The sequence below is a fragment of the Mirounga leonina genome, unplaced genomic scaffold (assembly GCF_011800145.1).
Source record: "Mirounga leonina isolate KUSES-001 unplaced genomic scaffold, KU_Mleo_1.0 Mir_166, whole genome shotgun sequence".
In the NCBI taxonomy this organism is placed as follows: domain Eukaryota; kingdom Metazoa; phylum Chordata; class Mammalia; order Carnivora; family Phocidae; genus Mirounga; species Mirounga leonina.
The window spans coordinates 32171475-32188349 of record NW_023270418.1 but is presented as its reverse complement, the minus strand read 5'-3'; the positions used below and the strand labels follow the sequence as shown (position 1 = coordinate 32188349).

General features: G+C 53.7%; 1 protein-coding gene across 2 annotated transcripts; it reads right to left on the bottom strand.

Annotated features, from left to right (window-relative positions):
- Positions 1–306: 306 nt before the first annotated feature.
- Positions 307–9260, bottom strand: PELI3 (pellino E3 ubiquitin protein ligase family member 3). Of its 2 annotated transcripts, XM_035013324.1 has the most exons (8): positions 9143–9260; positions 7850–7999; positions 7244–7315; positions 5082–5211; positions 4334–4435; positions 3361–3555; positions 2851–3039; positions 307–1311 (listed from the first exon to the last, which is right to left on the bottom strand). In XM_035013324.1, exons 2-8 carry the CDS (start codon positions 7996–7998, stop codon positions 742–744), a joined length of 1407 nt encoding a protein of 468 aa, XP_034869215.1. In that variant the 5' UTR covers position 7999; positions 9143–9260; the 3' UTR covers positions 307–741. The 2 variants fall into 2 exon arrangements, with proteins under 2 accessions (XP_034869215.1, XP_034869216.1); XM_035013325.1 differs by lacking the exon at positions 7244–7315.
- Between the last annotated feature and the right edge of the window lie 7615 nt (positions 9261–16875).

The window sequence follows — 16875 nt, the reverse complement described above, 5'->3', positions numbered from 1 at the left end:
GGGAGTTCCCACGCGAGCCCCCCTCACTCTCCCGCCCGCTTGGGAGACCTGCTCCACAGCCCTTGATGACTCTCTGCTGCTGGTACGCAGGAAACTGTGTTGTCGTCCGGCAATTTGGTCTGTCGTCCGCTAGACTGTGAATTCCACCGGGCAGGGAACCAAGTCTGATCGTCTCTGTGTTTCCAGAGCCCACTTGGCACGGAGTCCAGCCCATAGTGGGTATCAGCAGATGCCGGCCCCAGCCTGCTGCCCACCCGTCACTCATGCGGGGGCTGGCAGCACTGCATGCATGCTGGACACGTGGGATTTGTGAGGGCAGCTGAGCAGCAAGGTTTATAGAGGAACCCAGGGCAGCAGCAGGGTGAATATCTGGAGCTGGGTCGGCAGGCTCAGGGCACAGCCAGCCTAAGCTGGGGGTCAGGGACCCATGGCCCCTTCACTCCCCCAGGGACACAGTGTAGGCGGCATGACGTGGGACACCCCAGGAAGGGCCAGGGCATAGGGGTGGGCTTCCCTCCATCAGCCCAGGACAGAGCTGGTGCTGAGGGCCCCGTCATTCTGACTGGGGTAGGGGTTTCAGGGACCAGAGTTAAGAGGGGAGGAGCACAGCCCATCCAACACGTCCATCTGGTGTGGCTATGCACCAGCGGGTAGAGTCCCACATGCAGAGCTCCCTCTGGGCTGCAGGAGGTGGGGGACCTAGGTGGGCAGGCGCGCATGGCAGCCGGGGCCTGGCGGAGCCTAGTCCAGCGGTCCCTGGAAAATGAGGCGGACGCAGCCATGCTCGCCGGTGAGCCAGGCGCCACAAAAGGGGCAGGCAGCGTGGAAAGCGTGGGTGCCATGGGGCAGTGGTGTCTGGGCCCAGTAGCGCGCAGTCTTCTCGGAACAGACGTGGCCGCAGGGTGCAAAGGCATGGCTGGGTGGCCCAGGGTCCAGACAGAGGCCGGCCTCCTGGCCAAGCCACAGGGGGACATAGGGCCCCACGAGGCGACAGAGAGGACACTCTCGCTCCTGGGGGCCCCGCTCTCTCCTGCAGCCCCAGCCGTGGTAGCCGTGGACGTGGCCACACCGGACGTAGACCCAGGGTTGCTGCTTGTCGGGCGCCGTGCGGCCCCGGGCCGGACTGGGGAAGGCCAGGGTGCTGAGGCCCACAGGGCACTGGGGCCGGGCCGCGTTCGCCTCCTGCCGCTGGGCCTCCAGCTGCTTCAGCGTGGGTGCCCTCAGCAGCCCCGCGGGTGTACGCCACAGCAGAGTGGCCCCACACAGGTCGATGAGGGAGCCGTCCTGCAGCACATTGGACTCGTTTTCCACCTGCCAGAGACAGCAGAAGGGCCCTACTGCTCAAGAGGGCACCAAACCCCTGGCCGTCGGGCAGCCATCACCCCAGCCAAGCCACCTGTCCATCCCACCAAACCTCCCTGGAGAGAACACCCTGGACGGGGGGCTAGGGCAGAGGAGAGGGGAGGCCTGGGGCAGAGGAGGGGTGAGGACGGAGGCAGAGGGGCCAGGAGGGCTAAGAAGCCACGTGGGAGGGCAAGTCAATGCTCCCAGGCATGCGCTGTCCCTCACAGTGGGATGTGGGCCTCGATCACTTCATCTGTCAAATCAGGAGATCTGGACCAAAATGAGACCCAGGCTCGCCTCTGAGGGCACAGTGGGGAACTCTTCTATCTGAAACATGGGGGACGCGGCTCACGGCAGCTGTCCTCATGGCTGTTAAAAGCCCACCTCATGGCTGTTAAAAGCAAGGACTCTAGGGCGCCTGGGTGGCTCAGATGGTTAAGCGTCTGCCTTCGGCTCAGGTCATGTTCCCAGCGTCCTGGGATCGAGTCCCGCATCGGGCTCCCTGCTCCTTGGGAGCCTGCTTCTCCCTCTGCCTCTCTCTCTCTCTCTGTCTCTCATGAATAAATAAATAAAATCTTTAATAAAAAAAAAAAAAAAAAAAGCAAGGACTCTAGAGCTAGCCGGCCTGGGTGTGAATTCTGGCTTCACTGCTGACTAACTCTGCATCCCTGGTCGAGTAACTCAACCTCTCTGGGTCTTAATTTCCTTATCCTCAGGATGGATGCTACTTCCCATGCTTCCCGTTATCTCAAGTGGTTCTCAGGAATCAACCATTGCAAACGCTTGGAACGGAACCTGGAACATAGTAGGTACTCCACAAGTGAATGCTAGTGAAATTCACAGGCACAGTTTTTAAAAATAACGTTTCCCCAACTCTCCCGGTAGAATCGATGCTCTGGAGAGAGAAGCCGTGCTCTTCCCTGAGATTTCGCCTCCACTGGCCCCATGTGCTCATACGCTGGAAGGGCTCTGCATGGCCCATTTGAGCAGCCTGGCCACATGACCTTGGGCTGGCCCCGACGTCTCTCTAGGACTCTCTCCTGGCTCCGAACCTTGGTTCTCTGATCTGTGCCATGTGGAGCCTTCACCGTCACCTCTGTCAGAACTCCTCCAAGGGCCCTTCCCCGCTAGGCAAGGATAATAAGGCTAAATCTGTCTGAACGTGAGAGACATGTTACAGACTGTCAACACTTTAGGCTATAAACTGCTCACACATGGGCCAAGTGTCATCCTCGTAAGAGGCTGTGATTTTTTCAGCTGCCGGCATCCCTAAAGTCACTTGGTACCGCAGTGTTTATGTCTGCTCTACCACACGCCACCCCACGGACCTCCAGCAATATGTGGGCTATGCTTTGGGGACCGTGGTCTGGCCCTCTCTGTGGGGCAAGTGGTGCATGGCCCCCAGACGGAGCCTAATGGGGCTCCCTTGTATCGGAGGGCAGGAGATCAGGGGGAAGGGCCCGGGAGGGATGAGGGGAGGGGGTGGGCATGGGGCAGGCCACCTACCAGCTTCCCTCGCTGCTGTGCAGAGCGGCTGTCCCTCAGAGAGTACACGTTCCCACAGACCGATATCTCCCTCCAGACTCCCGGGGCCGAGTCCTCAGAGAAGCCGCCCGCTGGGTGCATCACCAGGACACCATTGGTGGTTAAGCCATCCATCAGGCCGTCAGGGGTCCGCCACTTGGCCGCCCGCTCCTGGGACCACATGTGGGATCAGATCATATCCCCGAGTGGCCCCCGGCAGGCTGTGAGCCAGGGATGCTGCCCCTTTACCCTCATGGTCAGAGGTGGCCCAGAGAGGACTAGAATGGACGCTGCATGGCCATGGGCATCACCTGAACTCTCGAAGCCTCACGGTGCTCATTTTTTAAATGGCATCACTAATGCCAGCCCAGGTCATGGTTAGGATGACTGCCGGGCTGGTCCATCCCCCCAGGGCGCTGCCCCTCCCTCCCCTACCCCTCTGCTCACTCTCAGATGAGGTGTCAGTCCCTGCCTGGGGGTGGGCTCACTCACTCCAAGGAAGATGTTGCTGGAGGCATCGAAACCAGCGGCGTAGATGCGGGCAGTATAGGGTGGCCGGCGGTCACAGAGGATGCGGCAGGCATAGCGGGAGATGGTGCTCTGGGCTGAGGGGCCCTCGGCAGCCCCTCCTCCGGGGGATGTGTCTGTTACCACAAAGTCGATCATGTTCTCCGTGGAGCGGCCGATCTGTGAGGAAGGGGAGAGCAAGTACAGGGGTGCCATGTGTGCAGGTCAATCCCACGGGCTTCCCAACCCTCCCACCGGGTTCCCAGCAGCTGCTCCGCTTGTAGGGTCACCAAACAATGAGGAGGAGCCCTCTGGGCTCTCAGCTGGAGTTGCCAAATCCAGTCCCTGGGGCCTGGGGTCTTCTCTGTCTCCCCCACTCAATAAAAATGAGTTGATTTATTTGATAGACCAGTGAAAAGGTGACACCCAGTCTGGGAGTGCCCAAACATTAGCAGCAAATAGCAAATTTTTTGTATGTACTAGATACCATGCCAAACACTTCATGTACAATACCTCCACTAATCTACCCGATAATTGTACGTTATTGGCCCCACTGTACAGATGAGGAAACTGAGGCCCAGAGCGAGTACGTTCAGTGACTCTTGCCCAAAGTCACCTAGCTGGTAGGTGATGGAGCTGGGATCTGACCCAGGCAGTATGATTCTCACGCCACACTCTGAGCCCCTAAGCTGCATGGCCTCCCGTGGCCTGGGTGTCTGGTCCTGGGTTTTAAATTTTGATGTAGCCACTGATTTGCTGTGTGACTCCAGGAAGTCAACAGCCCTCCTTGGACATCCCACTTCTTCATCTGGAGTGTAGTCGATTACACTGAGTGCCCCCAAAGCAACTTCACCACGGCCTTCAGTCTTCCAGGTTCACCCTGGAATGCCCGCAGAGCTGCACATCGAGGCCTGGTGGCCCAGTGGCCAAGAGGTGCACAGAGGGGCCTGAGCCATACCTGGAACATGTCCGTGTCGCTGTCATGTGTGTACTCGACGATGACCGAGTGGCTCCGGGACAGCGTGTACGAGATGCTGTGCTGGCCGCGGTTACTCAGTGCCTGGTGGGGAGAAAGGAGAAGTCACTTCCCAGGGCATGTGGCCAGGAGAAGTGTGAGCCTCGGAGCCAGAGGCTGGAACCCAAAGCCCACTGGCCAAGGCCAGTGAAGGGGCAGCTCTACCCTTGCCGAGGATGTACTGGGCAGCCGGCATTATACGCAGGTTACCTTATTTGACCCCTATAGCCACCCCAAGAAGGAGACATCATTACCATGCCCATTTTACAGTGGAGGGAACCGCAGCTCAGAGGGGAGAAGAAACTGGCCTAAAGACACACAGCTGGACACAGGAGAGCCTGTATCTCAACCCAAGTCCTCTGAAGCCAAAGGCTTTCCCTTTGTCATTGCTGTGTGATTGTCACGTCCCTTCTCTGAGCTGTGGCTGCCTCGAAATGATGCTGATCATTTCCATGCAGTGACTGGGGTCTGGTCATCAAAGAAACATTCTGCAAACTGTAACGCATAGTACATTACAAAGGATCTCCCCTCGGCACCATTTCTCTGGCAGCCCAAGGCAGCGAGTGAGGACACGGTGGGCTCCCCTGTTGTGGTGGGGCCGTGGGTGGGTAGGACCGGGAAGGCCGAAGACCTGGGACTTGGGCGGGCAGCGCAGGACCTCTGTCCAGGTCCACTGGGACAAGCTGCTTGCCTTGGATACGAGCGGTGTGGAGATGTGGTGCATGACGTCAGGCTTCACGCCGTTGGCATGGGGCCGGCGGCTCAGCGCCAGGCGGCTTCTCCGGCGACCCTTGTCCCCACTTGCCAGACACCCATTGTAGCTGTGGATGTAGGGGTTTAAAAAGAAGGGGTTGCAGGAAGAAAGAGAGAGAGAGAGAGAGAAAGTGAGCCCCTGAGAGATTTGGAGGAACTGCCAACTTCTGGGCAGAGTCTCCCTTCACAAACAAGCCCTACAACCACCTGAAACTAGGAGACCCTACGCTATCAAATCAGTGCGCTTGGGGAGTAGGGTGAGGGGCAGAATATCTTAAAAGGCCTTTCATTCAATTATCCAGGTTTCCTGGACACCTGACTGGTCAGCTGCTGGGCCCTGGGGTGCCACAGAGGGCACATCGCAGGTCAGTTCTGTCCCCTTGCTGGCAGAGAAGGGGTGTCCTGAGCTTTTCAAGGAAGCAGGGCACCAACTGCACCACAGGCCCAGAGGCAAGAGAAAGGAATGCTCAGATCAGGTTTCTGAGAGGGCTAACACATTTACTAGGCCTTGAAGAACTGGAAAGGATTCACCTTTACAGCAAACTATCATTTACGACACCACAAGTATGACTGGAAACCAGAATGAAAGAAAAAACAGACCCACAATGCCACCACCTCCATATATTCATACATGTCAAATTTCTACCTTCCTTCCAGCTTTTATCCGGAGGGACTGACTGTGGAAGGCAAAGATGGGGTGAGTCACAGCCTTGATCACTGTCATGTACTGGAGCCTCCTGTGTTCCTGGTGTTTCACGTTATTAATTACTAATGGAATCCATGCAATGTCCTGCCAGGCAAGTATCTTTCTTCCCATTTTACAGATGAGGAAAATTGAGGCTCAGGGAGGTAAAATGACCTGCCCGAGGTCCCAGGCTAGTAAGTGAAAAAGTCAGAGATTTGAACTCGGGTCTGTCTGACTCCGGCCTCTCTTGCAGAAGCCCTTCCAGAGGGAAGGCTCACCCCAAGCAAAGGGCCTGAGGCTGGCAGGGTTTGGTGAGATCAGGGAGTGGTGACTTGGGTGTGAACTTAAGTAGAGGCAGATGAAGCTGGCGGAAGGGCCCTGAACACCAAGCTTAGGAGTCTGGACTTTATTCTGCGAGACTAGGGAGCCACGGAAGGTTCTGGAGCAGGGAGTAGCAGGATGAAGAGCTGCCAAACACAGACAAAGACCACTTGAATCAGAGTTTTCTCTTGAGCTTGTTAAAATGTAGATTCCCTGGCTCCACCCATGGAGATTCAGATTCTGTAGGTTGGGGATGGGACTATCAGTGGGGCTTTTCAATATGCTCTCCGGGTGGCTCTATAGCCAGTGTGGGGCTTCACTGCTCTACTGAGAAAAAACAGCTGCTAAGAGGGCCTCTACCCTTAGGTCTGCACTCTCCCTCATCGGTGGCCTCGCCCTCAGCTGGAAAATCTGCCCTTCCTTTGGGACACCAAGCAGCTGTTTTTCTCCTGCGAGCAGCCCTGAGAGGGGCAAAATCACTTTTGGCCTCAGAAGTTCTTCCCACTTATGGGGTGTGGGGCAGTTCTGGACACAGGCTCGGGGCTCAGATGGGCCTGGCTTAAATCCTGGCTCTTCCACTTATCACATGACCTCTGTAAAATGGTGCTAATTAATCAGGACCTACCTCGCAGGTTCATTGTGAGAACTAAATGACATAAAGCATTTAAAAACGCTTGGCACGGGGTTTGACATATATATAGCAAGCCGTTGATAAATGTTAACTTATTAGGAAAAAGCACATGGTATATACATGTCAGCAAACAGTGGCCATTATTATTTCTAAATAATCATAATGATAGCATAGCTTATCAAATATCTTCTGGGCAGATGGCAGAGAGAGAGGCCAAAAGGAGGTGTGGATGGGGGAATAAGAAGAGGGATCTGTGCCTGGGGGCAGTGCTACTGGGTGATGCAAGGATCCTGGTCAGGCGGAGACCAAGAAGGGGTGAGGTCTAGCCACCAACTCACATCGCTTCCCCTCTCCTGGCCTCAGGTTTCTCATCTGTAGCATGAGGATCAGCTGCGGCTTAGTCAAAGTGCACTAGACCTAGAGTAAGAAAGACCTAGGTCCAAATCCCAGCCCTGCCACTTACCAGCTGTGTGCCCTTGGACCAGTCACTTCCCCTCTCTGAGCCTCGGTTTCCTCACCTCCTTCCTCACAGCATCTTTGTGAAGATTGAAATGAAATAATGTCCATGAAAGGGCTTGGCACAAGCCTGCCTCCCAGAACACTTGATATGTGCCAGGCACCGTCCTACGTGCTTTACAGAAATCACCTCATTCATTCCTCTGACAACCCTCTGAGGTATTATTATCGTCCCTATTTGTAAGATGGGAAAATGGAGGCACAGGGAAGTTAAGCAACTTGCAGAGGCAGGATTTGAACCAAGCATTTTTGCTGGAGAACCACAGTTCTTCACCCCAGACTACATACGCTAGGTGCTTTATGAAAGGCAGATGGTGCTACTTCTTTTCTGATCGGAAACTTAGGTGGGCAGTTAGAGTTTTCTCAGCAATTTATAAAAAATGGGAAAATAAAATAACAGGAATTGTGGTGGGTTTGGTCAATTCTGTCTCTCAGTTGGGAAGGTGAGAAGGGACAAACAGCAGAAGGTCATATGTGGGGAGAGCTGGGGCCCTTGGTCTGGTTGCCCTGGGGGTGCCTGGCGCCCTGCCCCACCTGGACCAGGGTCGCTCACCCCAGGACTATGAGTTCGCCATACTTGATGGGCTCCTCGCCTGGCTGTGCATCTTCACCAGAAGAGAGGACACAAGAGCCCTGGCTCCCTGGATGCCGGAGATCTGAGGTTCGGGGAGACCCCACTTCAGGGTTTCCTTCTAGCACCATTCTGGGCAGAGTGGGAGAGGAGAAAAAGAATTTTGCAACCTCCCATCCCAACCCCCTCTACGCCAGCTCAGGCCTGCTGCAGGGCCACCTAGGCTAAGGCCGAAGTGACCTTTCACCACCTCTGTTGCTATGGCAACTGCTCCACCTCTGCCTCCTTTAAACTGTCCCGGGGTTGCTGGGATACCAGGGAAGGGAAATGGGTGGGATGTAACCAAGAGGAGAGGGCCCCACATTCAGAGGGTCAGGATGTTCGGTGGGGCCAGCCGGTGGACCAACATGGGGTGGCCAGAGGCTTCTTTCTGGCCAGGACACCAGTCTGGGATCTGCTTGGAAGAGGGACACCTCAAGAGTTGGAGAGGACCCTTATTCCTCATCTTAGACTCAGTTCCTGGATTTGGCTCTTGGCCCCAGTGCCTCTGAGTAACCCTTCTGTCGGGTCTTGGGAATCTATCTATTCATCTTAATCATTCAGCCCCTTTGCAGGTCTAGGCCTCTGTCTGTCTGTCTTTTTTCTCAATGACTCTCTGTCCTCCTGGGCTGTCCTTTTCACCGTCTCTCTTCCCACCCTCCTCCCCATCTCCGTCTGTCTGGCCACATTCCTCTCCCCATCCATCTGCCTCAGTCTCCCCACCTTGGCCTCAGCCGGCGGGCAGGCCTCTGGACCCCTCCCGGGTGCGCGCCCACTCCCTCCCCCAGGTGTCTGTCTGCAGTCCCAGGGCCGCCCGGGTCTCTGGAGGCCTGTGGGGGCGGCGCTCCCCCCTCCGGCTGGGGCTGCAGCAGAGCCCGTCTCCGCAGGAAGCCTGTTTGGAAAACATCCCCGCGCCGGAGGGACTGCGCTGGGGCAGGCCCGCGCCCGGCGCCCGGGGCAGGCACAATGACGGCCCAGCGCATACGCAGATACACACCCGGCGGCCCCTCGCCACAAACACGCGCGCGCACGCACACAGTCCCGCACACCCCGAGCCCCGCGGGCAGTGCCCAGACGGGCGCCGAGCCCACCCGGGACCCGAGAGCGCGCAAACAGCCCCCCACGCCCGCCCTGGGACCCACTCCCCCTGCCACCCCCAGACGCGCAAACACGCCCCCCGCGCCCGCCGGGGCCCGCCCGGCGCAGCCCCCGCCCCCTCCGCCCCGGCGGTCTCACCTGGCCGCGCTCCCGGTCCCTCTCGGCGCCGCTCCCTTCGCGCCTCGCCCCTGCTCGGCCCCGGGGCCGCTGCGGCGGGATGGGCCCGGCCCGCGGCGGCTCCGCGCTGCCTCGTCACGGGGACACCCGGGGCCGGGAGAGGGGGCGAACGCGAACCGCCACACTCCGCCCCCTGTCCCGATGCCCCGCCCCGTTGGGTCCGCCCCCCGGAGCCCCGCCCCACCCTAGACTCCGCCCCTTGCGGCGAGGCTTAACTTTAGTCAACAGAGCCCGGCCCCTCTGGGGAGACCACGCCCCCTCCCTCACCCCGCCCCAGACTCTGGGAAGCTCCGCCCACCACTCCGTCTCAGGAACTCCCCAGCCAGTCTTCGCTGGTTCGGGGACTCTCCGGTATCTTTGAGCCTCATCCCCCGGTTCAGGCTCCCAGACCCACCCTCATTTCTGGGGACTTCCGGGTTCTCCCAGAGACAGGGGCGCCCCCTCTCTCATTGCAAGCCGGAGCCTTCGCACTGGGCGTGAGGCCCCTTTCCCCACCTTTGGCTGGGACTCTCCACCTCCAGGCTGAGACCCCGCCTCCCAAATGGGAACCCGCGGAATTAGAGGAGAGAAGAGGGGGCTGGAAAGAGAAGGAAAATACTAGAGGAATCGGAGGAGGGGGGGTGTCCGTTAGGAGGGAGGCCGAGGAAAATGCTGCAATTGACTCGACTCACAGACCTGTCTTCAGCCTAGCTCGGCCACTTTCTCGCTGGGTGACCTCTGGACGGCTCTGGGCCCCGGGGTGTCCGGGAACACCTCCCTCCTTCCCTCTAGCACACACACACTACCTGAGAAGCCACAAAGGGGATGGAGACCTTTGGGAGCACGCAGCTCCTTCTGGGCCTGGGCTTGCAAGAGATCTATCAGTCTATGCCAGGTGCCATGCCCTGTGCTTTGAGCAAAATAAGGCCTTTAATTTCTGGGAGGCAGGCACGATAATCCCCCATTTTACAGATGAGAAAACAGATTTGTACAAACCTAACTTGGATGTGGTTATCTTGCTAGAAAGGGACCAAGGGCAGATCTCAGCTGTGTGACTCCAAAATCTGGACTCCTAACTTCTATACCTTGTTATGATGAAGAATGGCAGGATGGGGATCAGAGGTGCAGGGCAGGAGAGACCCAGAAATGTATCAGATAAGATCCCTACAGCACATTATTTCTCAGTATGTTTGGAACCATAACCAAGGGCTGGGGGAAGACCAGAGGATAGACCCTTAAACTGGGTCTTTGGAGTATTTATTGAGGAAATAAAGGAAGGTTGTACAGAGGAGGTGTCCTTTGGCCCCAGTCATGAAGGAGAAGTGAAAGTTTGCCCATACATTCCTGAGAGAGAGCATCCTTCCTCTTCTCCCCCCCCCCATCTTGTTGCTTGTGAAGCTCCCTGTCTCCTAGATCCCCCTGGGCCCCACCACATCCACACACCCCACTAACTCCCCCACCTAAAAATAGTCCATGATACCAACTGCTTTGCCAACTGTTTGGGGGCCCCAGCAGCCAGATGAAACAAGAAGGCAGTTAACAGCACGTCCTTTAGGGACAAAGGCACTCATTAAACAAAGAGAGGCTCCCTGAGAGGCCACCACTGAGAAGGCTGGACTGCTGGGCTGTCAGCAGCAGATCATACAAATCCTACACCACAGGAGAGCTCCCATCCCTGAATGCCTGCTGTGTGCCCACCTCCATCCCAGGTACGCACAGCCACCATGGGACGTGGGGACAGTGGGACAGTCTCACTCCCCTTTGCATTCCCAGCTTCCAGCACATTGCCTGCCAGAGCAGGCCCTCAGTGAACACGTGCTCAATAACTATTAGAATCTCCAGTTTACAGATGAGGAAACTGAGGCTCGGGGAATGGGGGAAGAGATATTTGCCCCAGGTCACACAGTGATGCAAGCACGTAGCTGAGGATTGATCAGAGCCCCAGTGCTACCATCTGACACCAGAATGCAGGGAGGAAGGATTGAGAGAGATTCCGGGGTACTGCAGGAGACAGAGATTTCTCCTGTGGTATAGTGCACGGGGACCAGAGCTGCATGATGAGCACGGCCAGACCACAAGGGGCCTCCTGAAGCCTGGGGTGAGCCTGGTCCCAGCATTGTCCAGGTGGGGGAGAGGAAGGGAGAGTTGGGACACCATCAACAGACACAAGTGCCCAAGTTCCAGCCTTGACTTCTGGCTCTGTCTCAAGAACTCCAGCTTCTCAATCGCTCTAGACCTCATGTTCCTTATTTATAAAATGGGAATGATAAGGGGCGCCCGGGTGGCTCAGTCAGTTAAGTGTCTGCCTTCGGCTAGGGTCATGATCTCAGGGTCCTGGGATGGAGTCCCCCATCAGGCTCTCTGCTCAGCAGGGAGCCTGCTTCTCCCTCTCCCTCTACTTCCTTGTTCCTGGTCTCTCTCTATCTATCTCGAATAAATATATAAAATCTTAAAAAAAATGGGAATAATAATAATACTGCCTACCTATCGTGGGATAAAAATTTGCAGTATTGTTCTGAAATCCCTTTGTTCAACCCCTGCCTTCTCTCTCTTCAATCTAGATCTTGCAAAAAAAGGGGGGGGCAACAAAGAAAGGAACAAGATACAACCTTTATTTCTTCAATTCTTGGGTTCAAGTGTCTGAAGACAAGTGGCTGGCATAAACAGTTTGGAAGAAGATTTGTGTATCTATTTCAGAAAAGATGTTGAAGGAAAAACAACAAGGAACTCTCTGGGCTAAGAGATTTGGAGAGAAGCAGGAAGGGCTAAGATGTTGAGTTCTGCCTTTGAGGCCCTTGTAAGTGGGAATGGGGGCTGGGAAAAGATTGAACCCTCAGGTAGATTTGGGGATCCAAACCCTATTCCTTTAAAGAGACCAAATTTGATTGGATCAGTTTATGGAGCAATTTATGTCCCAGGACATTGTTGAAAACAATAGAGGACTCAGCCAGCATTGAGTGGAGCTTAACAGCTAGGTGTGGCCAGGGAAAGAGTCAGTCAAGGAGAGCCCTGCCCAAACTACTGTCATCCCAGGGTGACTGTGGGCATATCCAAGGCTGCACTTCCTGAGGATCAACACAGAGGCTTTATATTTAGACTGGGAAGTGGGGGGGAGGGCGGAGATAGACTTCACTAAAATAACCCAGCCAGTCACTAATCAGACAAATGACAGTAACAAGCCTCAGAGGGGGTAGACTAGTACTGAGTTGCTACAACATATTAATTAAAATCGTCAATTTCCCACAACAAAAAAATATAATTCAAGCAACGAAACAGGAAAGGATGACCCATAGACTGGGATAAAAGCAGGCAGGCATTGTCTGGATGTGGGGAGTTTGGCATCCTCACACACTGCTCAGGGGAATGTAAAATGGTGCAGCCGCTTAGGAACAGTGCCTCATGCAGTTAAACATAGAGTTACCACATGAGCCAGCAATTCCACTCCTAGGTGTATACCAAGAGAAATGCAATGTTAGAAATAAAGAAAGTCAAAGAAGTCAATAGCGCAAAAATCAGGAAGGTGGTCATTAATTGTGAAGGAGCTCGGGCGGGGAAAGCATCAGGGTGCTGTCCGTGGTGCTGTTCAGTTTCTTGACTGAGTGGTACTCACCTGGGTACTTGTTTTATAATAGTCAACTGTACATTTATATTGTGTAGGCTATTTGTTTGTTTATGATATTTTAAAATAGAAGTGTTTAAAATAAGATGAGCTGGTTCAACCAAAGCCTTACACTCTGCAATTTGAACAGGCAAGGACTTGTTCCAGCTGAAACTACAGGGGCTTTCTTTTTCTTTTCTTTTCTTTCTTTCTTTCTTTTTTTTTTTTGCCCATGAGCATTAGTAAGAAAGACATTTTTATTATGGTCCAATGCACACACAGGCACACAAGGGAAACACCAGTGTGACAAGACAATACATATCTTTACTCCTTGTGATGTACTTGGCTATTTTCTATTCTGTTCCATTCTATGTTGTTAAAAATGACAGTTGAACTAAAAAAATCAATGTAGTAACCGACTGATAGGCCCCAATGCTAGTTTTTAAAAAGTCTTGTCTGAGATCAAGGTGTCAGCAGGTCTGGTTTCTTCTGAGGATTCTCTTCTTGGCTTGCAGATGGCCACCTTCTTGCTGTGTCCTCATGTGGTCTTTCCTCGGTGCATGTCTGTGTCCTGATATCCTCTTATAAGGACATCAGTCAGATTGTTAAGACCCAACCTAATCACCTCATTTTAACTCACTTACCTCTTTGTTTTATTTTATTTTATTTTAAAGATTTTATTTATTTATCTGAGAGAAAGAGTGCTCAAGAGAGAGAGCACAAGCATGGGAAGGGGTAGATAAAGTGGGAGAAGCAGAGTCCCTGCTGAGTAGGGATGGGGGCTCGATCCCAGGACACCAGAATCAAGAACTGAGCCCAAGGCAGACACTTAACTGACTGAGCCACCAGGTGCCCCTCACTTACCTCTTTATTTTTTAATTTTTTTTAAGATTTTATTTTTTCATTTGAGACACAGAGATACAGAGAGAGAGAGAGAGAGAGCATGAGCAAGGAGAGAGGCAGAGGGAGAGGGAGAAGCAGGCTCCCCACTGGGCAGGGAGCCCGATGTGGGGCTCGATCCCAGGACCCCAGGATCATGACCTGAGCCGAAGGCAGACACTTAACCATCTGAGCCACCCAGGCACCCCTCACTTACCTCTTTAAAGGCCCCATCTCCAAACATAGTCACATTCTGAGGTACTGGGGGTTAGAGCTTCAAGATATTACTTCAGAAAGGAGAGAATTCAGTGCATAAGTGTCACCTTCCTGAGGGATAGGGAGGCAGAAGAGTCAGGAGGAAAAGGGAGAAAGAGTGTCCATGTCTGTACATCTACAAATGGGGAGGCATTCAGGGCATCAGGGAAATGTACACTCTGGTTGGTTGGACAGTGAGGTAGGGAGTATGAGGTTGGAGAAGGTGGCAGGGGCTATGAAGTGTAGACTTTAGTTTGAAGAGTGATGAGTCCCAGCAGGATCCCCTGGGACACTGGAGGGAGATCCCAGAAAGCCGAACCTGACGAGTGTTTCAGATGGACCAAGACCCACACTCTGGGAAAAGAAGCTGTAGGTGTCACTGACAAGCTTCAGATGGGGCCCGACACTGGCTGAGTTGGAGGGGATAGACTGGAGGGGCTAGAATGGAGGCAGAGAGGGCATAGTGGAGGCTGTCCTGAGTGTCCAGCTGACAATACTAGTAGTTAGCTTTCTTCGAGTGCTTACTCTATGCCTGAGTCAGGCCTGAGCTAAGTACCCTGTCTACGTAATTATGTTAAATTCTCTCAACAGTCCTGTGTGGTTGGTACTTTTTAATTCTTATTTCACAGTTAAGAAAACTGAGGCCCAGACAGCTGTAGGGACTTGACTCAAGTCACACAGCTAGGGAGAAGTGTGTGTTTTGGGATGACAATCACAGAGGAGATGGCAGAATTGGTGAGAGCCGTGGCAACGGAAGTGGGTGGGATTCGGGACAGATTGAACGCGGGGGCTAAGGTAGAGGGGTGAACTGTATGTGGGCAGTTCTAGGTCCCTAACTCCCTATATCTGCAATCAAAAGTGGAAGGGAGCTCAGCTTACTCCTTCTCCCTCTGCCTCCCTCTTCTCTGCCTGCCCTTCTATGCTGCTCCAGGGGGACTCCCAGAGTACCAGGAACAGGGCTGAGCATTTGTGTGACAGGTACAGATCTTAGTTCATACTTCCTGCATATAAGATACAAAACTTTTCCCTGACTCAACTTCATCTCTGTTTCCATTGGTGGAAATTTGGAGTTCCTTCCCCTTACCCCAGGAGGACACAACTGGCACCAATGCTGTCTGTTCACACGGGTCCCTGATGAGATGGCCCAGCTGGACCTCCACCCTAAGAAGGCCTCTACTCAAGCAGCCTTCATCTCCAGGGCTGGTGGCTTCTCTGCTCTCTCCACATTACACTTCAAAGCATGGGAGCCTTTCTGCTGCACAAGGGCACAGGATTTCTGCCAAGCATGCCTTGGTCACTACACAGCTGTTCCCTCTTAAGGTCTTGCTGCCTCCTTGGGGAAGGGGATTAGCCAGCCATTGACTCCTGGCCTTAACTGCTTTTCTGGGGTCCACTACTCATCTGGCGAGCTGGCTGCAGGCTTTGCACCTGGGACCTCCTAAGTCTCTCTCCCTGTCACTCCACATCCCTCTTTGCTCCTCCTCCTTGCAACCCAGTGAATCTTTCTATACTGTGTACATTGGAGGTCACAGTATAAAACCCCCTACTTGTAATGTATTGTCCAGGCTTCTTCATTTTCTGCTGGGCTCGGGCTCAGTTTTAGCTTGATTTCTACTTCTTCACTTCTTTTTCTCAAACTGTTCTCCTGCAGCTTCAGATGCCCCATCTCCTGGCCTTCTAATCCTGTGGCTGCTCCTTCTTGGTTTCCTTTGCTCACTTTCTCTTCTCTTCTTTCCCCTCTTTAAATGCTGACTTTTCTTTCCTCCTTGGGTGAGCTCACTCCTGGCCTTGGCCCCAAGGACTATCAGTCTCTATGCTACAGATGCCAGCATTTCTGTGTGCAGCTCAGGCTTCTCTCCCAGACCAGGCCCTGTGGCTGGGCAGCCCACAGGCACCCCTGTTGTGTGCTGGTCTCAGTTACTGACAACCAATGTTGTGGCTGGACTGGCCTTGTGGGTTTTTGTTTGTTGTTGTTTTTTAGAGAGAGAGAGAGAGAAAGTGGGAGAGGAACAGAGGGAGAGAGAGAATCCTAAGCAGACTCCACATCCAGTATGGAGCCTGAAGTGGGGCTCGATCTCAGGATCATGACCTGAGCTGAAATCAAGAGTCGGACGCTTAATGACTGAGCCACCCAGGTGCCCCGCCTTGTGGTTTGTGAATGCAAGATGCCCTCAGTAATAACCATTAGGGAACTTTGGTTTATTACTCACAGGTCCTGGAAATTGCGTGGCACACCTGGGGCCACACAGACAATTTGCAGAGGGAGAGAGAGAAGGAGGAGCACCTTGGGTTCTGCTTTCATTGGGGTCCAGATTGGGGGCCTAAAATTTCACAGGCTCACTATTTATTGGTGAATTTAAAACAGAAGAGCTGGAATTTAAAGCACACGAAGAGTAAAATCACGCAGTTCGAGTGCTCAGTTACCAAGATCTCTAAAACAAAGAGCCTCAGGGGGAGAGGGAACTTGAGCTGAGCCTTTTTATCTAGACTTGTGGCTGGCAATGTATTTAGATAGCCATCTCTGAAATGGATGTCTCTTTGAAGAGGATGCCTCCTCAGTGAAAGCTTAAGCCAGGCCCTGACATTACAAAAAGAGAAACCAACTGTCAAGTCTTAACACTATACTTCCTAACACAACTCACAATCTTCTACCCACACTTATAGCTCCCATGTTCCAACACTGAAAGTAAAAGACCTTATCATTCATTTGCCCAAACTCTCCATGCCAGAACCCAGAGCATCACCCGGGATGCCTCTCTCCCCCTCCCCCGACAAATCACCTACCAAGCACTAAGTTCTGTTGATTGGCAAGGCAGCCTAGGGAGTGGTTAGGTGCACCAGAGCCAAAGGTCTGGGTTCAAATTCTGACTCTGCCACTTTCTAGTAGCATAAGTTTGGACAAGTGATTTGACCGCTCTGGGCTTCAGTTTTCTTTTTTATTTATTTATTTATTTATTTATTTATTTATTTATTTATTTATTTA